General features: G+C 32.8%; 4 protein-coding genes across 13 annotated transcripts; 2 read left to right on the forward strand and 2 right to left on the reverse strand.

The window, feature by feature from the left end:
• Nucleotides 1-439: 439 nt before the first annotated feature.
• On the forward strand, nucleotides 440-2,729 carry LOC114196304 (putative cytokinin riboside 5'-monophosphate phosphoribohydrolase LOGL10). Its single transcript, XM_028086906.2, has 7 exons — nucleotides 440-769; nucleotides 862-959; nucleotides 1,064-1,094; nucleotides 1,192-1,291; nucleotides 1,717-1,787; nucleotides 2,170-2,313; nucleotides 2,439-2,729. Exons 1-7 carry the CDS (start codon nucleotides 644-646, stop codon nucleotides 2,532-2,534), a joined length of 666 nt encoding a protein of 221 aa, XP_027942707.1. The 5' UTR covers nucleotides 440-643; the 3' UTR covers nucleotides 2,535-2,729.
• A 3,350-nt stretch (nucleotides 2,730-6,079) lies between these two features.
• On the reverse strand, nucleotides 6,080-13,471 carry LOC114164063 (endoglucanase 10-like). The gene is made up of 6 exons (XM_028048542.2): nucleotides 12,914-13,471; nucleotides 12,422-12,705; nucleotides 11,311-11,748; nucleotides 10,662-10,809; nucleotides 6,779-6,945; nucleotides 6,080-6,697 (listed from the first exon to the last, which is right to left on the reverse strand). Exons 1-6 carry the CDS (start codon nucleotides 13,122-13,124, stop codon nucleotides 6,365-6,367), a joined length of 1,581 nt encoding a protein of 526 aa, XP_027904343.1. The 5' UTR covers nucleotides 13,125-13,471; the 3' UTR covers nucleotides 6,080-6,364.
• Nucleotides 13,472-18,093: 4,622 nt separating this feature from the next.
• LOC114196225 (putative HVA22-like protein g) lies at nucleotides 18,094-20,826 on the forward strand. Of its 10 annotated transcripts, none has more exons than XM_028086795.2 (7): nucleotides 18,094-18,259; nucleotides 18,818-18,858; nucleotides 18,964-19,062; nucleotides 19,152-19,208; nucleotides 19,323-19,386; nucleotides 19,482-19,691; nucleotides 20,306-20,826. In XM_028086795.2, exons 2-7 carry the CDS (start codon nucleotides 18,827-18,829, stop codon nucleotides 20,675-20,677), a joined length of 834 nt encoding a protein of 277 aa, XP_027942596.1. In that variant the 5' UTR covers nucleotides 18,094-18,259; nucleotides 18,818-18,826; the 3' UTR covers nucleotides 20,678-20,826. The 10 variants fall into 10 exon arrangements, with proteins under 10 accessions (XP_027942596.1, XP_027942601.1, XP_085522342.1 ...); XM_085666214.1 differs by having other exon boundaries at nucleotides 18,113-18,259; nucleotides 18,818-18,850; XM_028086796.2 differs by lacking the exon at nucleotides 18,094-18,259 and adding an exon at nucleotides 18,273-18,708.
• A 3,191-nt stretch (nucleotides 20,827-24,017) lies between these two features.
• On the reverse strand, nucleotides 24,018-27,939 carry LOC114162719 (transcription factor E2FC). Its single transcript, XM_028046680.2, has 14 exons — nucleotides 27,610-27,939; nucleotides 26,963-27,137; nucleotides 26,807-26,857; nucleotides 26,619-26,704; nucleotides 26,363-26,451; nucleotides 26,224-26,278; nucleotides 25,573-25,625; nucleotides 25,442-25,492; nucleotides 25,309-25,357; nucleotides 25,146-25,211; nucleotides 24,986-25,062; nucleotides 24,634-24,832; nucleotides 24,498-24,555; nucleotides 24,018-24,365 (listed from the first exon to the last, which is right to left on the reverse strand). Exons 1-14 carry the CDS (start codon nucleotides 27,739-27,741, stop codon nucleotides 24,322-24,324), a joined length of 1,185 nt encoding a protein of 394 aa, XP_027902481.1. The 5' UTR covers nucleotides 27,742-27,939; the 3' UTR covers nucleotides 24,018-24,321.
• Between the last annotated feature and the right edge of the window lie 42 nt (nucleotides 27,940-27,981).

Here is a 27,981-nt window from a genome sequence, read left to right on the forward strand (position 1 = left end):
TTACCATGATTTGTGTTCACAAAGCAAGTGCTAACTGGGATTTGTTTTTGTTTGCATCAAAGATATTATAACATAATATTTAAGTTTTTAATTAATAATATTAATCTGACTAAAAAGTGTCGTACATGTGACGTACGTACCAACATTGTAGATTTGTTTATTTGAGGAAGGCGTGGAATTTTATTATTTTTTTGAAGGGTGTTAAAATGTTTTAGGAATTTACATTATGGGATTTGAAAAGTGTAGTAATGTATAATGGATGGAATTTGGAAAAGGAATATACGGAGAACTAGAAAAGGAAAAAGGATAGCGGAGTAAGTGTCAATCAGATTCAACAAGGAAGAATATGTCTCGAGACGAGATGAGAAATGAGAGAGACGAGAGAGATGAAAGAGATAGGAGATGTGATGGGGAAATTGATATGATATGGTTAATATTATCATGTCATGTGTGGGTAGCATGGCACTCTCATTCTCATCTTTATTTATGAGACAGAGTGAGTATAAAGAGAAGCAATGACACCAATTCTGATTCCCCCTCACTTTTGGCTTCTAAGTGATTGCTGACTCCTTATTTTCCCCTCTTCTTTCCTTTTTCTGCCTAATATTATTATTCTCTCTTCTCTCTTCTCTTTTCTGTGTTCATGGAACCTCAACACCAACAATCCCCAACCAAGTCTCGCTTCAGACGCATCTGCGTTTACTGTGGTAGCAGCCCTGGCAGAAGCCCCAGCTACCAACTCGCTGCGGTTCAACTCGGAAAACAACTGGCAAGTATATATTATAATTAATATCATTATCTTTTGTGTTTTGTTTGTATGAGAAAGGTGTGAATGAAATGTATGATATGTATACTGTGTAGGTGGAGAGGAAGATTGATTTGGTGTATGGAGGAGGAAGCATAGGGTTGATGGGTCTAATCTCACAAGTTGTATACGATGGTGGACGCCACGTGTTAGGGTAACTCACCGTTCCCTTCTTCTCTCTCTTTCTTCTTCATCTTTTTTTTTTTTTTTATATATATCCGATTCCTCATCAATCTTCTCCCTCTGCTACTGCTACAGGATCATTCCAAACACACTTAATGCAAGAGAGGTACACTTCTATCCACAACTTGCATATTTTTTTTTTTCTTTTCACAATTCATTCATTCATTCAAGAACTGATAGCAGTGGTTAAACGATGTGTTCAGATCACCGGCGAGAGTGTAGGAGAAGTGAGAGCTGTATCGGGCATGCACCAACGCAAAGCAGAGATGGCCCGACAAGCCGATGCATTCATTGCACTCCCAGGTTTCTCTTCTTCTTTTTCTTCTTTCACCCTCTTTCTCTTTTTTTCAAAATTCTCTTTTCTTCCACTTATGTGGAAATATAGCCAGATATTATTATTATTATTTAATTGTTTTTCAAACAGTAACATTCTTAACTAACGTACTGTCACCTCACCTCTCAAATTATTATTTCACCCCTTTCAATGATTTTTATTATACCAATAATTTTATGAACTAAAGAATTTTTTTTTTAATGTTTGCTTGTGAATATATATAAATAACAAATACGCCCGTCTTAATAATTTGTCATCGTTTCCCAAGATAACTGTTTCTGTAACTGTCAACCGTATGGGTTGTATGTATGATCGAATTGTTTTGGCGGTGATTCCTATGAAATTCCTAGTATTGGCAGTAATAATAATTCCTTGCAAATTTATGTTCCGACAGGTGGATATGGCACCCTCGAAGAACTACTGGAAATTATCACCTGGGCTCAGTTAGGTATCCATGATAAACCGGTAAGATTTCCAAAATTAACCAAAAAAACAAAAACAAGTTCTTTTCCACTCTTTCATCTAAGATAATAGTATGTATTAAAGCAGTATTTTTTTAATTTTTTTAATTTTTTTTGGGTGTTGACGTCACTTAATACATCAGGAAATTTATTTAGCGAAATGACTGGGTTATTAATTAGTAATAAATAGGCATTATTTGGGGAAGTCAAAGAAAAAGACAGAATGATGGTGTTTACCGTTCAAACAAGAGAAGTAATTGATTGATGATTATTTTTGGAAGCTGAATGGTGACTCATGATGAATTAAGATTGATTAAGTAACAATTTAATTTAATAATGAAAAAAAAAAGGGGGGAAGAAAAGTGATGGGAGTGAATTGGTTACAGGTGGGGTTGTTGAACGTGGATGGGTACTACAACTCGCTGCTGGCATTCATGGACAAAGCTGTGGACGAAGGTTTCGTAACACCTGCTGCCCGTCACATTATTGTTTCTGCCCAGACTGCCCAAGACCTCATGTGCAAACTTGAGGTACATAATAATATTTATTTAATAATATGTTATATGTAGAGAGAGCCTATGATATATGCACACGTGGGAGAACGTGGTGGGTGGAATCCGATTTATCTGAACCGTTGATTTCCCACTTTGAACAGGAATATGTCCCCGAGCACTGTGGCGTGGCCCCCAAGCTAAGTTGGGAGATGGAGCAACAGTTAGTTAACACTGCAAAGTCAGATATTTCCCGTTGACTAAAAAACAGAACAACAACGACAACAACAACACTAATGCATCAGCAAGGAGGAGCCTAGGTTAATCTTAAAATTTAGTGTATAAGTATAACCTCAGATGAAATGTTCCACAGAATAGGTTTTTAGTTCACCTGTGGATTTGTAATTTATTTGCCTTATAAGCTTATATATTCACTCTGCAATTTTCTTTCTTCATTGTTAGAGCACTGTGTATTTTGATTTCTTAGCTACCAACTAATTGTGCATTAGAATTTGACTTCGATGCTCCAAGAACATATATGAATACAGAGTTATATATATATGCATATCGTGTCGGTGATTGATTTGTAATATTGGTGTAAGTTTCGTATATAAATATAATTAAGCAGTTGTTGAATACAGGTCTTAAGAGAAAGATTGTTGTGGATGGAGAACAATGATGACACGTTGAAATTATAGAGAAAAGAAGTTATAAAATAAAATAAAATAAAATAAAAAAATGGTTGGAATGTTGACGTGAATCACATGATGAGGTTCCATTCCATGATGTGATGAGGGTTCGGGGACGGGACCCTATTCTTTTTTTTTCTTAGCCAACTACTCGTTCAGAAAAAAAGACACACTTTCTGAGTCTTATTCTAACCAACGCTATGGTCCCTCAGGGATGGACCCACTCATGAATGAATGAATGAATGAATGAAGAGAAATAATAATGTGAATAAAATTTATATTACTAAGACTTATCACTTCCTACCTTCTCAAAAGGGAGATCCTATTATTAGCTATAAGGGGAATGGGAAATAGGCACCAGTATATTCAAGAGGGGACAACCCTGGCTCCTTCCCCAAATATCTTTATACTTTCTTCATTTCTTTATACATCATTATTTTTGTCAACATAGTATCTGGAACATTTTGGAGACTTTAGCTTCATAATTGAAGCAGCCATTTTGGAGCATAGATGAAGTTATTGTGGATGAATAATTGAAGCGCTGAAAGGAAACCTATTCTTGGCCGTACTCAATGGACAACTTCCAAGGTGCCTCGTGTACAAAACAGAAGTTTTGAAGAAAAATCTCACAATTTTGCTATATACTAAAATTCAGGCTGTGGAGGAAAACCATGTCTTCAACTTACGTGTTTACATCAAAGAAAACTTATAAGGTTTACGTAACTTTAGAATTTGAGACGAAGAAGCAGCGCTTGGTGTTTATTCATTGGATGCTCTCTAACTACTGATCTTGTCGGTGCCATAATGTGATATCTCCCAACCTATGTGTCTCTGTTGTTGTGGACTGAGTTCTTCACAGGTGTTAAGGTGGGATGAACCTACCAAGTCGATCGTTAATATTAAATTGCTTAGATAGAAACAATCCACCATTTTTGAAACACTAAATCTGAAAGACAAAGGTATCGAGCATAATGATAGGAGAGGATGCAATAATTAATGTTGAGCAAGGAACCAGAAGGAATGCATGAGCACGTGAAGGTGGTATTTGGGAACTACAATCAATGGGAACTCTTCACGTTGCGATTCTTTCATTATTGGAGAAAAGGAAGGTGATGAGTATGGAAAGGAAATAATAAAAAAAGAAAAAAAAAAAACCTTTTGGCCTACCTTTTCCATTACTTTTTCTTTTCCCTTTTTTTGAGCATTGGATAAGCATCACCTTCGTTCATAAAATTTACAGTGCCGGTGAGAATCACGTCTTCGTAGTCTTTATTTGCGTGCAGTGATTCGTCTTTCCTCTTCCCTTCTTATTTTATGGTGGTCAAAAAGATTAAAGAGGAACCAAAAGAAAGTGATTATAATGTTCTTAATGAAGTCTTGTTTAAGCTAGCTTATGGTGACGTAATGAATTTATTTGAGGCCCCACCAAAAGAATCAGCGTTTAGCTTTTTTCGTTACTTTTCACTAATTAATGTGTATCCGTTTTGGTGTGTTCCTTTTGCTATTTTCACACAAGTTTTACCGTCAAAGAGGGTCGACATTCGGAATATGAAGAAAGCATGTTTGAATATGTACGTAGCCTCTGAATTCAGTGAAAAGAAAGAACAAAATGATTAGCGTTTTGAATGTTTGGCGACCATCACGAACTTAAGCTTGGACTTGTTGCCTAAAACAACAAACTTTCTGGCACAGCAATTCCTGTTGAACCCAAAAGTAAACATTCTCGTCTGCTTCTCCCTTTATTCATTCAAATCAGAAGCTACTAGCTTAGTTTTTTGTTTCCTTCTGTTGCCATCCATCATTTTAAAACCTCCGCCATTGTCTTCTTCATCATTTCTTTACTTTGAAAAACCACATCCATCCATCTTTTTTCCATTCTGTAAGATTGACTATTGACTATGTAAGCAGAAGCAGCGTTCGTATGTTAATTAAAGTTATTGAAAACTTTAAGAATTACGACTGTGACTTGTTAAAATGAGAGGTTTCATATTTGAGATTTTAATAATAAATAGTTTGTTTGGGATAGTATATATTAAAGAATGTTTTTTTTATTTATTTCACTTGAATATATAATTATAATGTCATAACATTCGTTTGTTTGTGTATATGAATTATTGAATCACAAATTCTTCTCATGCTTTCATCAATACTTTTTTTTTTTTCATTTAGCTACGAGGTTATCTTTATTTAACATATATTCTTAATTGAGGTGTGTATTATTGTTTATTTCAAAATGATGAAGATGGATCCTGCCTGGCAGAGACAAATGGAATTTTCGTCAAAATTCTCTAAAATGAGAATGTCAACAATCTACGATAAAAGTTCATATAATTTATTTAATTTTAAAATATTCTCTCTTATTTTAGTTAGGATTGTGATTTTGTTAATTAAAAATGCTAACATGGTAGGATCTAATTCCATTTCAGTAGCTTGATTTTCATTGATTCTTTTGGCTATATAAATATGTTAGATCTTTGGAGGAGAATTCAACGGAAAAAGGTCAATACTGATGAACATATTATTATGACATCAGCCCAATGGAAAAACATAAGGATTCTTAAGTCTCTTCTACATTGATAACTCAAAATGTTAGTATTTTATTTTATTTTTTATTTTTTTGACTTTATATACTTATACATTTTTATTCTATTATTAAAGTGAATTATCAAGTATTTATTTTTCTTCGGTGTTACAATACAATAGGACATCCTAGTCATATAATCCAAGAACCTTGTACAAACCACTCCCCATATAATTGTATAGATTTCATCACTAGTTACAGTTTATCCAATTTCAGTTTTAACATGAGGTGATGTGTACCATGGTACTGTGAAGTAAGGTAGTAGTATTATTTTCTTCTTATTAGGTTGTTGCTCTTCCCTTAATGAAGGAAAAGAGTACAATCATATATCCTTTCCTCCTAATCTTCTTTGAACAACAAGGATCACTGCATGTAGGCAAGTGATAATGTACAACGTTAGGACTAGGTAGTCGTAGATGCCAACAAAATGTACCATGTCGGGCGTTGGTTGTGTCAAACAAAGTGCTCGTACTACAGAATGAAACAAAAGATCAATAATATGATCAAAGTCTAATGATAAGAATAATGGGAGAAGTAATACTAATAATAACAATAGTAATGATAAATTTTGAAAATGTGTTCCACGAACAACTACAACTAAATAGCTCCACACCTGCTGAGCTAATAATGCCAAAGCAAACTACACCCGTACATATACACGATAAACCTATCAAACCTCATGATTTACACTCATACAATCAAGCACATCATTGCAATATTATGTCTCATGCTTTTAACAACACTTTCCATTTGTCAGGATAGGGAAATGAATAAAGCTACAAAAAACACAAACCTATGTCAACAAGTGCAACTGAGGAGCTTAGGTAAAGGATTGAACAACAGAAGACGTGGTGACTAAACTTGATAGGAGACCGACTATGACAGCACTATTGTACGTGCTTGGTTCTGTTTGCATGGTATTGTTCCTGGAATCAATGAAAGTCTCATTCTTGAAGGGTCCACCAACAAGGGCTCCAGTAGCAACATTGGGATTTGGATCAGATGATTCAAGCCACTGGAATCCATCCTTGCAGCTAGCTTTTGCATCGGCAGGAATTGAAGCACCCCTATGATGCACGAATTGCGGGAATTTATCGCCGTAACCCACCAGAAAACTCGTATCCATAGGATTCTTGCCCAACACGTAATCAGCCTAAAAGTATTACATAAATTTTATATCTGAGCATGGATCACTCCAAACAGATATTGTGTGCAAATAATAATGCATGCATACCTGAGATTTGGCAAAGTCTCGAAGATCTGATGCAGTAAAGGAATCTGAATCACAATGTAGTTTTGGTGTCTGCGATGTTCGCATATAGTCACTGTAAATAACAGCTAAGAATGCAGATGCAACAGGATGTTGCAAAGAGTCCCATTCGCTCACCCATACAAGACCATCTGTAATATAGAAGAAAAGTAACAATTTATTTGCAGAACATAAGGCATAGAAATATTAAATCTAAAAATCAAATTTCAAACGTTTACATTTCAAAAGTACTTTATCCAGGAGCAATGACTATCGTATGATAGACCAAGTCTATTCAAGCAGTTATAATTCTGTACTTATCGGTAGTAATTTTGTATGTTTTGAAAGAGGAAACTCCTTATTACAGGAAAACCCTGCCCTCTTTACCTGTATGTGTTGGGGGGAAACCTTGAGTTCGTACTAAAATCTGGCCTAAAAAACTGATTGTTTCTATCTTCATTCAGAAATCAAGGTTTTTGTTTCTTGAGAACAATAACTTTGGAGCAGAATCGTCGGAAAAGCATGTACAGAAAATGAGTCTCAAGGAGATACTAAGCCAATTCTCACCACAATAATTATGGCAAAAAATGGCGGATGAAATTCAAGACATCCATATATTTTATAGAAATGAAGGAAGGAAATTCTAGCCTGGTCAGAACTAGTGAATGATCAAGAGCTTTTCAACACTCCCTCATAGAGCTTTCTAGATAGGGATTCAAGATCTTTTAATTAAAAATGCAGTACAAGTATGAGTACCCACTTTCGAAGGGCGAGATTCAACTGGATGGCTGGTCAGCATGTAAAAGTGTTCTGAAATTCAAAAGACTAAACCAAAGGTCAAGGAGTCCACGGCCTTCATTTGCACAGAAAGGGCAACTACACACTGGTTAAGTCACCATAAATGGGACCGAACAATGCACATTAAGGAAGAAGACAAATTCTTTGGCAAAAAACATCAAAGAAGTAAACCACCCACATTGACTCCGGAGCAAGAACAGTTATTTGATTTAGAGGTGTAAGGATCCCTGAAGATAATACTGAGGTGGTAAGTGTTGTTCAGAATTTACCCATTGCATTGAGAAAGGGAAAAAGATAATATGTTAAACATCATATTTCTCAATATGCTTGCACTGACAATCTCTTCAATAAACATTGAAGTTGTATTGATATGCCACATAAATTCCTACCTCAGTCCAATAAGCCATGAAAACTAAACATTGGACTCGAGCCATGGGAGAAAAGATGAATGCATTACAAAAAAACTGAACATGGGAGATGGTTAACAAACCAAGGCAAATGGAATATAGGGTACAGAAGAATATTTATAGTGAGATATAATGCAAACGAAACGATAAACAGACATAAAGCTAAACTGGTTACACAGGGATATACGCAAACTTATGGAATTGACTACAAGAAGTTGCTCTGGTAGCAAACATGAATGCTTTTCAAATTCTTCTTGCTTTGGCAGCTCATTTTTGTTGGGACTAACATCAGTTGGATGTGAAGAATGTCTTTCTTCAAGGAACTTTAGAAGAATTTTACATGAAAATTCCTCTAGAATTTGAAACCCGGCGAAAGAAATAAGGTATGTCTCCTAAAAAAGACCTTACATGGTGTTAAGTGATTTCCAAAAGCATGGGTGATTTACGAAAACAATAGTTTCCTTAGGATACAAACACAGTTAAGGAAATCATACCTTATTCATAAAGTACTTTGTTACTGGTAAACTCACTTTATTCATAAATCATACTTTATTCATAAAGTGTGGATGATAAGATTGTGATAGGAGATGATGAAATAGAAAAATCAGTTTTACACGAAAATTTGGTGGTCCAATTTGAAATAAAGGACCAAGAAAAACTCAAATAATTTCTTGGAAAAGAGATTTCTTATTCCAAAATGGTGAGCTTCATCTCAAAGAAAATATGTACTTAATATCCTCAAAGAAACAAGATTTTGATGTAGAACCTCATAAGTTCTAATTAAATAAAATCATAAAATTAACACCAAAGAGAGTCCTCTTGCAGGAAAGACCCACTATTAGAGAATGGTAAAAATGCTTATTTATCTATCACACACAAGACCAGACATTGTTTATGTAAAATGCGGTATGTTAGTTTATGCATGATCCAAGGGACACATGCAAGTCATTCACAAAATTCTTCAATACTTACAGTCAGCCCAAAAGAGGGATCATCGTTAAGGAAAAAAGACATTGACCCTGAAGATAGATATACTAATGCAGATTTTATTAGCGACAGGAAATCCATCTTTGAGTTGTACGTTTCTTGGAGGAAGTCCAGTAATTCAGGAATGCAAAATACAGGATAGAGTATTTCATTCTAGTACAGAAGCTGAATTTTGAGCCATTGCTCAAGATGTGTGAAGGACTCTAGACGAAAATTATAATGTAAATAACCCTAAAACAAAGCTCGACATTCCTATGCAATTGTACTATGATGACAAGTCATCCATATAGATTGCCCATAATCTAGTACAACACGATAGAACCAAACATGTTAGAATTGACAGATACTTCATCAAGGATAATTTTGACAAATTTCCCTATAAAAATTCAGATGATGGACATTTCCACTAGTGTTTTCCTTATGGCAGATTCTAGAATCTTGTAGGCAAGTTGGAAAAAATCAATATTCACTTACCAACTTGAAGGGAGGTGTTATAAATAGGAAATTATTAGGATGAAAATATTCTCAATATATGCATAGCGATTTGGAGAAAATATTTTTAGAATCTTCTAGTTCATTTCAACATATTTTTATATTCTTATTTTAAAGGGATTGATTGATACAAATATCGGAGATGAGAATGTTATTGGTATGAGTGTTGTCAATAAAATACTTTCTAATTTCCTTACATGGTTCAAGTGTGTTTGCTTGCGGTAAATATTGTTTAAAAATTGTGGAATAGCTTTTACCTTATCAAAAGAAAGTTAAAAGGAGGGGAAAAGGTCATTTTCCATGTAGCCAACCATTTGGACCACTTCACTGAAGTCTTGAAAGGAAGTTACATGTGATAACCTAGGGGAAGATGATGATGTGGAAGAACAAGAAGAATCCAAAAGGCTTGAATTGATGAAACCAAATTGAAATGTTGATCAGCAACAAAAAGTTTCCCTATTTCAGCCCCGAGGACAGGACTGATATTATACTGGGAAGCATTCAAAGGTTAAGATTTAAAGTAGTTTGATATTGAGAAGTTATTTTTATAATAATTTTAGGTTATGTAATTACAGATTATGATGCAACAGTTAATATGATATAAAGTTGGTTTGTAGACTGGTAAAAGGGAACTAAGGCGTAAAATTGTTATTTCATGTGTTTCTAGTAGGAAACCCCTTGCAAGGAGGAAACGGTTGGTTAGGGGACAACCCTAGGTGTGTTAGGGAAAGCCTATGTCTGTACTCAAATCAGGCCTAAAAAACAAATTATTTCTATCTATATTCAGAATTCAGTGTGTTTATGTCTTGACTCCCAAAATCACAGGCAACAAAAATTAGCCTACATGTCCATTATTAGAAATCTGCCTATAATTCAATTTAGTAAGTTAATCAAAAACTCTCAATTTTCCTAATAATGAATCTTGGGGGAAGCGGTAGTGTTGCATCTTAAAAACCATGATGCAATCTAAGTTCTAATATTGCAAACAGACTGGTGCTGATGGTGTAAGATTGAAAACATTTGACCCTTTCTAGATCCCTCAAGTAGAAGGCTTGAGCATTGGGCACCGGGCATTTAACCAATAAAGATGTCATGATGTGAAAAATGATACGTGGCTGTGAGAGAGAAAACGTATGATTATAGCCATACGTATCCAATCATATAGCAATCAAGGAGAATATTACCATCTGTTCTGCTTTGTGTGGCTGTTGGAGAATCCGGAAGAAGGCTACACATTACAGCCTCAGCTGTTTTCCTGTAACTTTGGAGCCCAGAGCCATACGAATTTGAAATGTCCTTTGCTTTGAAAAAGCTTAATCTAGCCAACAAAACCTGCACAAACAAGGTTGAATTATTAAAGAAAATATATGCGAATAGAAAAAAGTCAGCTTTGTACAGTTATAATTAGAATTATTCTAGCTAGAATCTTGATCCTGAACACATGAATGCCACAAGACTCTTGATTTAGCTCAATTCTGTTCATAAGACAGAAATATAAGCCGTCATTGTGTCTTTTCTGCATGATGTCTAGGTACGTAGGTTGCAATAAAATCAGAAAAGCCATTCTCTATAGCAACACTCGCTAATAGTTGTCTTTCCCATTTAATCAAATCACAAATTGGAAACTGGAGAAAAATATGGAGCTTTTTCTAGTGAGTTCTATTGATCTGTATGACGATTCTTTTTGTGAAAATTGACATGTTCAAACAGTGTTGGTTGAATAACAAGTTATGAAAAAACAGAGGGAGCTTCATAGAAATCACTCGAGGAGTGTGTTATTCAGTTTTTTGGCAAACACAATTTTTACTATCTATCATTATCTTTTATTTATACCTGAGTTCCAGCAAGCTTGTTATCCCAACAGAACCAGGTTGGGCTTCCCCATTCAGCATAGTCTTCTCCATCTTGGCCAGTCACAAACTCAAGGTAAGAGTCATCACCCGTAGCATGATAGAGCCAGCTAGCAGCCCATAAAAGCTCATCACCATAGCCAGTTGAGTTATAATATGTCTGAACTTCAGGTATACTCTCACTATAATATCCCCTATTTTTGTCAGCAAAAGTGAACAACTCTTTTGCATGCTTGAGGAGTGTGCTTGAATACGAAGAATCAGACTTTTTAAAGACCAAAGATGCTGAGGCCATGGCAGCTGCAGTTTCAGCTGCAACGTCTGATCCAGGATAAGATGCATTCACTTGTATGAGCGGTCGAGCTCCAGTCATGTCTTCTGGTCTTTCCCAACACTTGTGATCTGCAACAGGATCACCCACCTGCCGTGGTGGTTTTAATACATCAAACAAGTTAGAAAAGGTTAACCTAAGAATAGGTTGTTAAAGGCTTGATAGTCCTAATTCACAAAACAAAAATGAAGTGGCTGAACATGAAAAGGAAAAGGAGTAATGAGAGTTATTCAATCGTCATACGCACATACAACAAGGAAAGGGAGTTCCAAAATCTAAAATTGATACCCTGCCCTGTGCAAAATCCCTTATCTAATTTCATGCCTGTCATAGGATTAATAGCACAAGCATACCAATAACCTTACCAATAGAAAACAACAATATAGATTTTTTAAATTCAATAACTGTGAATGCAGCAGTTTTTCTCTGTAAGGAAACAACATGTTGCATCACCATCAGAACTAATAAATATTTGACACTTCTAGTTATAATTTCAAATCGTTTCTCAAACAGACGACAAAGCATAGGTAACTTATTGTGTGAATCTCCAGCACTGAATAGATCAAAGTCAAATCTTTTAGTCAGGTCAGGATATATATATTAAAATATAAAAAAAAGTCCCATAGTTTTACCACGTAGAACACTCAAAGAATAATGGAGAGTACCCACACAGAAAAGACGATAAATTTATGCATTCCCATATGTAGACTAACTATCGTGAACAGCAAGGTGGCACAAAACCAAAGTTGTAAAAGACATAAACCTGAATGTAAAGAACATCAGCAGAAGGGTGAGCATTGATGAGATAATCAGTGATCCACTTGAGCGAATCTTGAGCCGAATCTAACTGGCCAACGTGATCCATTTGATCTCCATATTCCAGAATGGCCCACGACAACACCGTCGCCGTAAATGCCAACGGAAAACCAAATTTTATGTGATCCCCAGCATCATACATTCCTTTTGTGAGATCCAGCTTCGCTTGGCTCCCATCCTTAAGACCCGAATCCCCTCTCCAAGGTATTTTGTTGTTGACTAACTTCCCAGCTGCATGACACGAGGAAACACCATTGTTAACCGACACCAACAACACCTATAGAATAATCGCTAATAGAAACTAAAGAGTCGAATAAATTAATAATCTGGCATTAGCATACCATTTATGGCTTAATTAATATACATTAAGAACCACATTGTGAAATATTGAAATAAAAAAACAAAAAAAAAACGTAAAAGAGGTGATAGAATGAAATACATTTTTGAATATCGAAAAATTGCAGTGAGGTTTTTAGTGCAGTGGCATATTTTTGATCAACGGCGCCAGGGGGACCGGGAGCTTTATCAGAACCGGAGTGACCGAATTTCTTCATGACCGTAAAAACAATAGCGCCGACGACGATGGCCAGAATGACAAATGCGATGAACCAACCGCAACACCCTCCTTTGGACTTTGATTTTTCTCCCATTTTATATCATTAATATTATTGAAATTGCAAAATGCGCTTCACCACACAGTTCAGGGCCTCGATCTGCGTTATATAATCAAACCCTAACGCGACGCATTGTTGTGGCTGACGGTGTCAGTTTCTAAAACGCAATGCCTTCTTCTTCTGACAATGACAACCGCTATCTTTGGAATGAGGTTCGGTTTCGGACAGAACAACGCCAACAACCTGGTTTACTGTTTCCGTGTGTGGAGCCGTATCCTCAAATCTGTTGACCCGACCCGATACGGTGAGGGTTAAGAAAATGGTAGCGACGGCGAAGAGTGTTGTTCTCGCGGGAGGAAGCATTTGGCAGCGGATTGGGTGGTAGGTTAGGTACCGTTGGCTGTGTGTGACTTTTGTCTTTTTTGTTTGGTAAATGACGAGAATGCCCATGTGAAGAGAAGGGTGTGTCGGTGGGAGTGAGGGTATAAAGGTAAAAAGAGAGAGTCAACATGTGAGTGATGTGATGCCAGCTGCGTCGGTGGGCTGTTGTTGTTAGTTATTGAATTGAACGGAGGGACGTAGTTTGGTGTAGCGTGAGAGGGACCCTCCATCTTATGCAACCACCTTCAACCATTCGTTTTGCTTCAACTTTAATCAATCATGAATGCCTAGCTAAGCAACGGCCACGATTTCACCCTTTCTCAATTTTAGTTTCATTTCACATATTTTTGCAATAGAAAATAGAACATGTTATTATTATTTTGTAAATGATTTTCTAGTTAATATTTGAAGGAACATATTTGTTGGATATAAAGTCCTATCAAAAGGGAGGATGGTAAACACTCCTTCATTTATGATGTCATGTATATACGAAATCAAATAAACTTGTTAATTCTAGAACAATTATTAGACAGGATCCTGTAATTAACATGGGGATGATATGACTAAGTTGTTTGACAAAAATAAAATGTTGGTTCTTAAGACTCACTTGTCTAAGTTGATGTAATAAGGTATTGTTTGAATACTATAGTGTGGGCCAGAGGATTTGATTTGAGTTAACTGTGAAAATTTATTTTGAATTGAAAAAATAGTTTAGTTTAAATTGAACTCATTTACAAAACAATAAAAATTAATCAAACTGGACTATATTAAGCTTGTTAAACTGTTTTGAATCATTTAAAACTAAATTATTGAAAAGATAATTTGAAGCTCTTGAGTAAAAAAAGGTTTTTACATAAAGTGGATCAAATATCATGTGAGTAGTAATACCATAATAAACTAACCGAGGTATAAAAGTTAAATTAATTTAAGAACGATCAACAATTAAAAAATTATCTTTTCTTTACTTGTGAGGAGGTTTACTTTAGATACTTTTTTTTGTCTCTAGACTTTTTTTGAAAGAAGCAAGTAAGTATGTTCTCATCTTTTTTACTTTCTTTTGTTAAGAAGTCTTTTATGCAACATCCTTATTATCTTTATTTTTCTATTACGAGTGTTTGATGCTAAATTAACACTTTTAGTCTTCTTTCATTGCTACCTTCTTTCACAATGAGAAATAAGTTAATTCAATATCCATTTATCTTTTTGAGTACTATAACTCACCTTGATATGTCCAAAGTGTGTACAAGAGAAAATCAAAACCAGGTGCACAAACAAGTCATCAGAACTCTAAATTTAGTGTTTTTAGTTTTGACCATTAATGGAAGATTTTTAAGATTCAATGTCAATCTGAACTCCCACATTAGTTAAAAATGAGCAAGAATGTTTCTATATAAGTAAAAAGGACTGTAAAACCTACTGAGGGAGAGATTATGTTAAGTCTAAAGCCCTAGATCATGTAAAAATTTGAGAAAAATGATTAGTATATAAGTAGAAAATCCCATAAACCTATTTAAGGGGGATTGTTATGATTAAATGTGAGTATAAAGTCACACATTCGCTAAAAATAAATAAAATGACTAGTACGAAGTTTCACATCAATTAAAAATGAATAATATAAGTGGATTGTAGAGATATAGGGTAATGGCTAAGACTAGGGTTATGATTAAGACAAGAGTTAAGGTTGATATAAAATAATTTTTTATTAACCATTTCAAATAATTTTACTTTTCCAACGTAGTATTAATAATTTTTTAAAAATATTTTAAATATTTAGTGAAAAAATAATTATCGTCATAAATAATTACAAAAGTTATTAAATTATTAATATATATATATATATAACATTGTGATATTTATTTTATTTAAATCACTCTATTTATTTTATTTTTCATAATTTCAAAATTAAAATTAATATTTATTATTAATTTGAGTTTTTAATTTTATACTTTTTTTCTTTTTTTTAAATATTAAAAAAAAAACAAAATTAGCCTGCATTCGAATTCTAAATAATTTTATTAATATTACACATGTTAAACTAGTTTTTTCCCTCTTCAAACCCGATAACCCTTTGTAGTTATTTTCATACTCTTATATATATTAGGGGTGGCAATGTGGGCCGATCTAGTGCGGTTCGCACTTGGTCCATATAATGCGGATTGGACTGTCTTGTTTCGCATTTTCAACGCGGGCTAAAAAGCCTGACATGTTTTGCATAAGTGCGGACCCATCAGCTAGCCTGTCTTTCTTTTTAAATTCTTATCACGAAGCTTTTAATGTTCAACAAATTGAAATTTTTTAACAAGTTCACAAAATAAGCTCACAAGATTAAGCAGCAACTTTGAACAATTGGATGATAAATTGATAATTCAACGTTTTCATCATATTTATATTTGTACTTTGACATACACGATGTATCCTTTAAATTTTAGCACATTCAAAAATACATAATACTTTTATTTTTCACTCATACATGAATTTGGAACGTTCATATAGAAGTCCAAAAAAAAAGTTACCGATATACACAAGTATAATTTTTTTTACGGGTCAGCGGGCCAGCCAATGCGGCCCGTGAACTTTTGCAAGCCAGACTTATGCAGGCCAGCAAACTCAATATTCTGACACACCCTGCATTTTTCTGGTGGGACTGCGGACTAGACCAAGTCCACATTGCCACCATAGAGAAAAGGATTAAAATCCCTACATACGAAAAGACGTGTAATTAATTCCTACATTAAAATAGTTGCCAAATTTTTTTTTTAATTTTGCAATTTAATATTGATGAAATAATAAAGTTAAATTATTTTAAATTTTTTAATATTATAAAAATATTAAATCAAAAAATTCCTACATTTGATGCTATTTAATATGTAAGAAAAGTAAACGAAAGTTTTTAGATGAGTTATAACCATTGTAAGTAATTTATTTGTACAAACCTAAGTAACTAATATTCTAGAGGATGTTTTCGCAATATATATTGTGACTATTGCACCCTAATTTTTTTTCTTTTGCACCCCCATATTGTATTAGTTAGTAGTGCTAATTTTATTTTTTTTACATAAAATACTGCGAAATTATTTCTATAGTACTAGATACAAGTATACTCCCTAATTTGTTGAATTTAAAATAGATTAAGATTTAATTTTTCTATTTTCATAAAGAAAAAAAACTAAATTTAATTTACATTAGCAAGTTAAAGTAATTAAATCTATACCTATGTATAAATAAAGAGAATTTCTCTCTTTGTTCCATTTTTTTTTCTATTTTTACTCTTCAAGTTAAAGTTTTATTTAAATTTAACTAATTTTTGAAATTTAATCTCTTTTTTTCTAAATTTATTTTTTTTCTAATTTTTTTTAATTAAACAAAAAATATTTATAAAATAAATAAAAATTATTCATAATTAAAAATTATTTTATTTATTTTTGTAAATATATTTTTATTACTTTTTATTATAAAAAAATAACGTTCATATATATATATATATATATACTTTTTTTTCTCTAGTTTAATAACAAAAAAAAAAGAATTAAATTTGAAAAATTTTAAAATGTTAAAAAAATCTCATGGGTTGTAATTACAAATTATTATGTAATAAGAAAAAAAAACAGGTACGAAAATTCAGTTAATAGATCGTGGTGAAAATAAAAGTCTTATCCTCTTAAACAAGTGTCCAAAATTGTAATGTAAAATATTTTTACTTTTTATAGATATAATCATATTTGTTTTTAGAAAAAGTAGATATTGTTATTGGTTTAAGTTGTTCTTTATATTTTGTACGTATAAAAAATAAATAAAGTTCTATACATAATAAAATTTCATAAACAAGTGACTAAAAGGTGTTCATTTATTTTGAAAAATTAAAACTAAATTTCCCTTACAGGGTTTCACATTTAACTCATGAGGTCAAATATACTTTCATGTTGCAATATTAGTGTTACCTTTGACCCTTGTAGTGGTTGACAAAAAGAAGCACCATGGATGGATAGATAACGAAGAGAAAGCACTTACCCGTAATGGGACCGTGAGTGGATGCTCCGTTATCAACTTCTGTAACTATCACAATCATGAGTAATTAGAAGTTACCATTCATAGACTCTATCAATTCATCCAATTACTTATATTTTTACGAGTCATGCGTATGAAGAGTTTAATTTATATGTACTATTAGTAAAATTAACGTCATAGTTTAATCAGTGTTATTTATTAAAAGAAATATTATTCCTTATTTAACCTAATGAAAGTATTAATTATTCCTTCCGATAACTAATTAGTTATGACTTCAATCTCAATATCGTTTGTGTAAATGAAAACATATCTCGCTTTAATGTTTCACCATATTTTGGGAAATTGGTTTATGAACCATTAAACGAAAAGATATTTGAAGAAAAAAAATATATCATTGTATATTTATCAATTATGTTAATTAAATTTTAATTTAACCTTTTCACATTTCTTTACATAATGCATTTAACTATTAATTTATCACTAATTTATGATGAAAGTAGAAAGAGTATTGAAGGCCACACTGAACCCAAATCCATGGTTGGGTTGGGTTGGGTTAAGTTAGAGCGTAGAGTAGAAAAGAGTATCTGCCGTATGTATACGTAGATGTATATATTCATGAACTGGTATCGAAGCAATTACAAATTAAACACAAAATCAAACGGCTCCATTTCTCAACTTCTCTTCCTCTTTCTCCACTTTTCCTCACATTCTCTCATTTCTCTCTATAAACTCATTTTATTTTTGGATTATACACGATTTTTCTTTCTTTCTCTCACACCAGACAGGTATTACACTTTTCTCACTTCATTTATTTTCCCAACTGTAAATTAAATTCAACGAGGTTCTCTGTGTCGTTGTTGTTGGCGTCTGTTTTCTTGAGTTCCATGTTGCAAACCGATCTTTATTTTACTTCGCCCTAATTCGAATTGTGTGTTGTTTGGAGTCAACGACGCAAAAGAAACGCGTGTTTCTCAGCTTCCACGTGTGTTTGCAATTTCAATCTAAATCAGCACGCAACCGATTATTGTTTACTACATGGACCTCGTTTGGCTTTCGTTTCAATTTGCGTTGCACAAAGTGATGTTTCCATTGAGAAGCCTAGGGTTATGTGAATATACGGCTTTAATTTGTGTTGAACCTAGTTTTATTATGCTTAGTCCTCTTTGAAATGACAATCGTTGTAACTAAATTTGTGCGTTTTCTCTCATATTAAAGCAAGTTTAATTACTGATGGGTATATCTTTTAGACTTACAATTCTTCTTCAGTTTCAGTCTCTGGGAAGTCTTGGAAGCTATCTTGTTTGACTTAACCAGTTATCTTCTTCTTTTTTGTTCCATGGCAGGGATACACAATGATAGGATCTTTTATTACGAGGGTACTTGTGTATGTTCATGCTGTACTAAATCTCTGATCGTTTTTGTATGATGGGGGTTTTCTTTAATTTTCAAGATTTATTGAATTTGTATATTTCCATCTACTTGTTGATAGGATGGTTTTTGGCTATGCCTTCCCAGCCTATGAGTGCTATAAGGCAGTTGAAAAGAATAGACCAGAAATTGAACAGCTTCGCTTTTGGTGCCAGTACTGGTAGATTGCACATCCACCATGGCGTAAAACTTGTACAGAGCTATTGGTAAATGCAATATTGAATTCTTTTTGTACCCCTTGTGTTGCAGGATTTTGGTAGCTGTTTTGACAATATGTGAGCGGATTGGTGATACTTTTATTTCTTGGTAATGGATAGTATCTCTGAATGGATGCAGAGAATGCTATGTCTTTTCTGTAATTATAAAAGGAAAAAGTTTATTGTGCTATCTTATTAAATAAGCAGCTTATTTTTCTTGAAGGGTCCCAATGTACAGTGAAGCTAAGTTGGCATTTTTCATATACTTGTGGTACCCGAAAACTAAGGTATGAAATTAACTACTATGGTGGAGTCTGGTATTGCTCCATTAGTTGTTTCTCTTCAACTTGACGGTTGAATTTAATATCATTAACTGTTTTAGGGAACAACATATGTGTACGATTCTTTCTTTAGACCGTATGTTGCAAAACATGAACCAGAAATTGATCGCAGCTTATCGGAACTAAGGACAAGGGCAGGAGACATCGCAGTTTTGTATTGGCAAAAAGCTGCAAGCTATGGCCAGACTAGAGTATTTGACATTTTGCAGTATGTTGCTGCCCAATCAACAACTTCTACACGCCCTACTCAGGTAGTTGTTGAGCATATCTTGGCTTGTCTACTGTTATAATCGACGTGTGGCTAGCTATACTGAAATTTCTATGCACATAAATTTGAGCTTTTTCTATATCATCAGACTTGGTATCTGCTTGATTCTGCATATTCTGGAGAAAGCATTAGATAGTATTTTTGTCAACTTAAGAGAATTTTTCGGAAAAAAGTTACCTGAGAAATAAGCTTTCCAAATCGCAAACTTGATTTGCTATGCTTGCCCTTCATTCTGTTGTTGAATTCCAGGATGCACACACATATATTAACATGTGTTAGTACATAACTATATATAGATGTGCATGCCAGCACCAAATTCATCTAATGGAAGTTAATACGGTTATTATAGGAGGGAGATATAGTTTGCATGTGTCTTATTGATCAATTATCTCTAATTTGTGGAGTGTTATTTGATATTTGATTGATTAGCTCATATAAGAAAAAATAATCTCGCATATTATTTGAAAGCTTTTTTCAAAAAATAAGGGGTGAGAAAAGTGATTATTTTTCAAAAATAAGTTAATTATAGTTTTTCTTTGCTGTATCAAATGCCATCTCCATGGCCTTTCTCCCATTAAAATCTCTTCAATTTCACAGCAACCATCAACTGCGAGGGTGCGTCAACCCCCATCTAGTAATAGCCAACCAGCGGCTTCAACAGAACCACGAGCTGAAGATCCATCTTCTGCTTCTTACACATCAAGTCAGCTCCAGAAAGAAGTAACAGAGGAACCACAAGTGCCTAAAGCACCCTCCTCTACTGTAGCTGCAGGTTTAAAGAGTCAGAAGTCCAATTCTATGCCTGAAAATACCAACCAATCCGTACCTGCCGAGGAAGAGTCAATGGCACCTTCATCCTCTTCTGCAAATGAAGATGAGAACCCTCCCTTGGAAGATACCATAATGGAAGAAAGTATTAGGGTTACACGAGCTAGACTAAGAAAAAATCGATCAGCTGGAATCCGTTAGGACATCAATAGTTTCAACTTTTAGCCTCAAAAACAATGGTGGGTGTCCAATTGTACAATTTTATGTAAATCACTTGCCTCAGCTTCATTCCATCTATTGGTTTTTTTTTTTTTTTTCTTTCTTACGAATAATTTTAATTTTTTTTACCAGATCTTATCATTCTTAACTCCTTGTTAGACCAAAAAAAGTATAAGTGCTCATTTTATTTCTCTAACATACTGACTATTTTTTTCCACTTTATATTCTATTTGTAAATATTAAAAACATAAAAAAGGTGATTTTAAATATATATTTATAAGAATATTCTTTTTATTTTTTAAATATCAAGAATAATATTTAGGAATGACATGGATCGAGTTATCTATGGATAATGCGTATCCAAAACTTGATTCGTAACAAAAGATTTACTCGTTATCTATCAAATACTTTTCTTAAAAATATTTACAGATATTTTAAAATTCGTGAATACTCATATATATTTATGAATATTTAAAAAATATATTTTATAAATTTTAAAATAAAATTTAAATAAAATTATAAAAAATATAAAATATGAATTAAATTTTAATTTAATTAAAATTTTACTTAAAAAACCATAAATTAAATTTTAATTTTAATCTTTTGTAGGTAATGGATATCTGTCCGCACAAATAATACAATACTTACTCGATTTATTTATAAACAAAAATTAAAATATTCACTATCTCCTGATACCAATTATATGTTACAAATTTTATCTGTGAATATTCACAAACATAGATATTTTTGTCATTCTTAATTTTATCTAAAGAAATAAACGTATAGTTTTATTAAAGATAAATTGTCTTATTTATAAATTTGATCACCAATTCGATTATTAAAAGAGTTGCAGCTATTGAGAACTGTAATAAAATTTATGAAATCAAAACTAACTTACTATCATTGCGCAAAGTATAGTGTGTGTACATTGACTATGTTGCATGTGATCCTTCCATATCGCACTTAGTGTTGTGAATTTCTATGCAATAATCAGCGAAAGAATCGTCAAATTTTTGGCGTGCCCCCAACGATGTGCCAACAATGGGCTCTTTCCAACGATGAATGTTCTAGTAAGGATATTTTTGTTGTTAATGTACTTAGGATTTCATGTATTGTTTCCAACATGATAGTGTAGTCCTTTCGTTAGGGACTGAGGATATTAGGTCTTTTGTTTTGGTGTCACATTCATTTTGTACAGCAATGATAAGATTTTAGAAATAGAATCACACTACAGTAGTCGGTAAAAGCCAAGGTTAACGAAGCATGTGTGATTTTTTTTTTTAAAATACGAAATAACCAATAAATACTTAAATTAATTTGTGAAAGATGAACGTGTAGTACAAGTTTTTTTGTTAAATGTTTTATGTAAATTAGTATTAAAATATGAATAAAAATAGTTGGTTGATAACAACTGAATTATTTACAAAAAAACTTAATTTTGTTTAAATTTCATTGGTGACTAATATGATTCAACATGTCTTAATAATTGTCACAGATATGTTAAAGAGAAAATTAGAGTTAGTATGCAATTAATTTTGAAGAAATCAATAAGAACTCTCTATTTACAAAATAAAAAAATAAAAGGTTAACTACATATTAATGTTAATTTTTCTTTAATAAAGAAATTTAATAATTATATTAAAAACCAAAGATGTATTTAATTTAACATTGATAGAACTCAAACAAAATTAATTTTTTTGTAATAAGATTATAATTTTTTTATTATATTGAAAAAACAGACATTTAGTATAATGAAAAAAACAGAAAAAACAAAAATCAAACAAAAGTATCCATTTTTACATAATTTTTGTGAATTTTTATTTGAGTGAATCAATTCCAAATAAGTTAAATCTAATATAGCAAATGCTAATCCTAACATTAAGTTTCTTATTGCGTTAATGCATAACTTAATGATGAATCGATATGAAAATGACACCATGGTCGTATTCTATTAATCTAAATAGTGAAATTATGTCAAATCTTTCTAATGATACTTTTAATTTAAAGATATTGACATTGAAATAACAAATTTCAATTATTCATTGCATCAATTTACAAAATTATAACCTCATGTTACTAAACTACCTCTCCTTCTCATAAACTCAAATCTGTATAAATTGATAGATAAAAGAAAAACTCATTTTCATTCTTGCGTAAACAATCAAATAGTCAAAACAGAAACAATGTAAAAGGAGTGAAAAAAAGGAAACGAAAAAGTTGAAGTTGACTGATGGAATAAGAAAAAATAGTAAAAATTTGTAGTTGATTTTATTAGTGTAACAGAATAATTTTTTTTTGTATATATTTAAAAAAATTGTAAAATAAATTTATAAAAACATTTTAAAATATAAATTAAAGTTAAAATACTTTCTAAAATACAAAGTAAAGTTAAAATGCTTTTTAAAATATAAATTAAAGTTAAACTAAATTTTAAATTAAATTAAAAAGTATTATAAAATCTTAATAAATAAAAAAAGTATATTTCAAATAAAAATATATTGAACAAATTAATTTAAAAATTTTGAAATTTAAATTAATGTTATTTTATTTAATTATTTTATTATAAAAAACATAAGTATTAATAATAATTATTATGTGTGTAGAGAGAGTATTAATTAGTTTAAACTTTCAATTACATAAGAATATATATTAAATTATAACATTAAAGTGACAACTGAACACATTATTATTTAATTAACAAATCAAGGTTTTAGATACCTAAATTTGAAGCTCTTAACTAAGAATTTTAAAAAGTTTTAACCAGACTGAAAGCCACAAAAGTGTTTTAAGTCAATTATGATATTAAAGCCTAAAGTAACTAGTGATACAAATTCTAGCAAAGTAATTTGATTTAATACAAGTTTTAAGTCAATTATGTATACAAAAAATATATCCAGCAATGTTTGACACCAATTACTTCTGGATTCCAGAGAAATTACTCAATATACCTGTTGCTTGTAGGAAGCAACGGTTAATAACGAGAATCAGGCGATGAAATTGTAATGAAATAGAGTTGCTAAAAAAAATTATGTGAATGAAAAAAAAAAAAAACTTATGAAGGATCACTCGGATGGGTAAATATCCTAAGGATAATTTCAAGAAATCTCTCACTCTTTGCGGTATAAATTTTAGATTTGAATCTATCAACTAATTAATGGAGATATATAATGATATTAGAAAAGAAATTCAACAAGAAATTAAGTCATAATAAAGAGCAACATTAATTGTCCGTCAACTTAGTTCTTTTTTGTGAGATATAAATACTTCTGAAAAAATATGCAATCTGTCCTAAAAAATTTCACAGATGATTTGCAACTTTATATTAGGAGTTAAATTTGAAACACTTGTATTTAGAAGTTATACCTCAACCTTATTCATTCATCAGTTACACGGTAGGAGGTAACAATTACCCTATTCAAAACAAAGAAGAGCCAAAGAAAGAAAGAAAAAGAGAGAGAGAGAGAGAGAGAGAGAGAGAGAGAGAGAGAGAGAGAGAAGAGAGCTGAAATTTACAGTTTGAAATGTACCTTTGTGTCATCTGGAATAATTTATGGTCTATCTCTAACTCATTAATCGTATCTGTTTGTGAAGCTTGGTCTGTAGAAAATCTCACTCCACTTACTGCATTAATAGTCTTGAAACTCATCTATCTGCATCATTGGCTCATTTTCTGAACAGAACAAAAAAAAAACTGAGAATTAGTTGACATGAGCTTTAAAACTGGTCGACTTTCATCCCCATGTAGGGCAAAAATCCAAGAATCAAATTCATATAGTAGGGCTTAGTTAGAAGATATTGGTACCCCACAGTTCTGTTAGCCTTACTCCAGGATCTGACTGAAACCAGTAGTCATCTTCCATCTGCAAATAAACACAATAACATGACATGTTTTTCCAGATTTTGGTATTTTACCACTCAGAGCTTCAAGTTATACATACTTCAAAATCAGTGGGAGTTATTTCTTGAATTCCAGATGCCTGTGATCCATGAAAATTGAAACTTTCAGAAGTATTTTTTTCATCGTCTTGTCTTTCTAATAATCCCACACCTCTATTTCTGCATTGCTCACTCTTCCATGATGGATCCATTAATTTCACCCGTTTGACACTATCATCCTCATACTTGCAGTCGTCCTTGCTTCAAGGGTTAAAAAGTTCAGCAGTAATTAGAAGACTCAAAATACAAAGGAAAAATGACCTTTAAACAAACAAAGCAAAGATTTAACAAAAGCAAACACAGAGAGAACTTAATAAAGAAACTTTTGGATGAAATGTTACAGAAGAGTAGTACCTCAAGAGGTACAAATATATTGGTCCCGTGGCGCTTCTAACAATCATTTTGTACTGCCTTTGCCGGAAAACTGATTCCTGCTCATTTGAGTGAGGAGTCAGAAAAACTCTGATACACCAAACATGTTTCAATACCCAAGTTAGTCGAAAGTAGATACCACCTCATCAGGATCAGGAACCTCGATGAAACTAGCTTTTGGAGCCTTGATTGCAATAATTTCTTGATTCTGTGAAAATAGTAGATAATAAGTAAAGTGGTCATAATGGTAAATTAAATAGATATATCTTCATAAAATGTAAGCGTTTAGAAAAAAAAAAAATGACCTGGAAGCATGGAAGATTAAGAATCTCTTCCTTGGTCAAAAAAAGGTACCTAATGATCAAGCAAGCATACTATCAGGTAAAGAAACCTAGAAATTGCAACTTAAACACAAGAGAAGTTATCAGAAATTCCTACTTCTGGGAGCTTTCACTTTCTTCTAGGTTTCTTAGAAGCTCCTGTTTTCTCCTGAGAAATTAAAATGGTAATTGTTTTAAAAAAATAGATCAACCATATGGAACTTCACACGATATCAGTTGCAAACAGACCTTATACAATCATCAAGTTCACATTCCCTGCCATATAGACTTTCAACTTCAGCCTGTATTGAATCAAATTGTCAGAGTTGGACCGAATCACTAGTACAATGCAGTATTGGCATATTTAGTTCAGGATAGAAGTGGCGAGACCAATACATTCGTTCCATAGTATGGGGTTTATACCCAATCTATATTTAAGTGATGGAATCATGTTACATTCAGATTTTGCCACGTCTAAGAAGCTTATTAAAATGCATCATATCATGTATTGTTTTGTAAGAGACACTAAAGTCATTCAGAAACATGTCACATAAGCTTAAGTTTCTACATAACACAGATACTCACGACAATTGATTCTCTTAGGATGCAATTATGTGACCTGAAAATTTTGCCTTGACCAGTTTAAGTTTAAAATTACTGCAATCAACTTGAATTTTATTTTGATCAATTTCTTCATCCTCTGCTGCTCTTAACCGTACAATTATTTTGATCAAAAGAGGCAAAGTAGGTTTTCATTTTTCACTTATATGATCTTATGTAAAAGCTGACAAAAAAGATGGTCGTGTGTAAAAAATTAAGTCATGTTTACAATTCAAAGCAACCATGCAAGCAGTCTAAAAGCAGGAGAACTGAACCGAGTCAACTAAAAAAATCCAAAACCTTTAGACTGTTAATTTGGTTTTCCAGTTCTCGTGGTCCAAGTCCATCACATCCCCTGCGCGTAAAACACAACATGTATCATATATATCAGAACTCTGATAAAGAAGCTTCAAAGTAACAAACAAATAATAATATTTACTTCCACTGTATATGATTCTTTGAAGTTTTCTCTATCAATCCTACTCCTTCGAGAACATTTGTAATGTCATAAATTCTCCTTTTCTGAACCTGTCAAAATTAGTTAGATATATTATAAAACAATTATAAAACCAGGAAGCAGAAGTGCATGTACTAATAGCACAAATAGGAAAATTTAAGTTAAAAGGACTGAAGCCCAGAATAAGCCTAACAAAGGAGCCCTCTGTGAACAAAACTATGAAAGTCATTTTCTATACCTCCAAGATCTCAGCGGTTTTGTTAAGATCCAGGGTGCCATCCTTAGCATCTTGGATCAAGCTAACAAATTTCTTTGTCAACAGTCCTGTCCAAGGCATATTATAAGCATTACAAAGAGAGTCACCTTAACAATTGAGTTAAAAAGGGCCAGTGGAGTAAGTGGAGTAATACTTTAATATACACATACCTAAGGAACTGTCATAACGACAGTTGTTAACCACAGTTGAATTCGGTGAATCTGAAAAGGAAAATGCACTAAACATAAACTTCAGCAAGATAATAGTTATAATAAAAAAGCAAGGAATGAAGAGTTTAACAGAATCATGATCTAAAAGAGTGTTACCAGCACTAGGTCGGTGAGTCCCAGATTTTGTGTTTCTAGAAAATTTTGATTTACCATTTTGCTTTCCTCTTTCGGTAGGCTGGGTTTGAACTGGAGGGGGGAGATAAACTGTTTTACTCATGTCCGGAGCTACTTCGAGATTACTTGTGTGACTGCTTTCATATCTTTGACTGGACTGCATAGGTAGTTGAATGCGAACATTAAAGTCATACAAAAACTACAAGTTCGAGGAAGCTTTTCAGCATAGTATTCTAATATCTAAAAGTTGAACAAAAACAAAATTCAATTATAGAGACATTTTTTTTTACTGTACACAGAACCTAGTTGAATCCGCAAGTTCAAAAAGTTGTTGGTAGCAAAAGTTAGATCAAGAAACTTATAATAAAACACTGAATTCCCTGAAAGCATTGGCTCATCTATAATAATCCAAAAAACAATTTTATTAAACTGTGTGCCGAAGAAGAAATCATATGACTAGGTGAATGTTAGATGTTGTTATGACTGAGATAAATGCATTGTATGACAAAGAAAACAGCACATAATTTGCATGATGAGATTGTGTTAGTTGGAATCAGCGGCATGATCTATCCATCCGATCATGAACAGAAAATGAAAAAACGGAAAGAAATCGAGAAGAGGAAACTCACAGGGAAATTGGAAAAAAGAGAATGGGGAAGGGGAGAAAAGTGAGAAGGGGAGTGCAATAGGTGGAATTTAAATTGAGATGGATGAGGAGGAGGAGCTTGGGATTGATGATGATCCTGGCCAGAAGTCGACATTAATGGAGAAGAGAAGAAAGGGTTTTGGTGAGAGAGAGAGAGCGGGAGTGAGAGTAACAGTGACACTGTTATATAACAACGGAAAATGGTGAAAAAGGGGTGAAAATGAGATTATGAAATTTGAAAAAAAAAAAAAATGCGTTGTTGAGTGAAGAGTGAGTGATGAGATATTGAGATGAGATGAGACCGAGTGGCCGCCAACGAAAAAAAGCGGTCAGTTGAGTTCGAATGCACACGCCA

Source organism: Vigna unguiculata, chromosome 9 (assembly GCF_037176805.1).
Source record: "Vigna unguiculata cultivar grain cowpea cultivar isolate G323 ecotype 2 chromosome 9, ASM3717680v1, whole genome shotgun sequence".
Taxonomy (NCBI): Eukaryota; Viridiplantae; Streptophyta; class Magnoliopsida; order Fabales; family Fabaceae; genus Vigna; species Vigna unguiculata.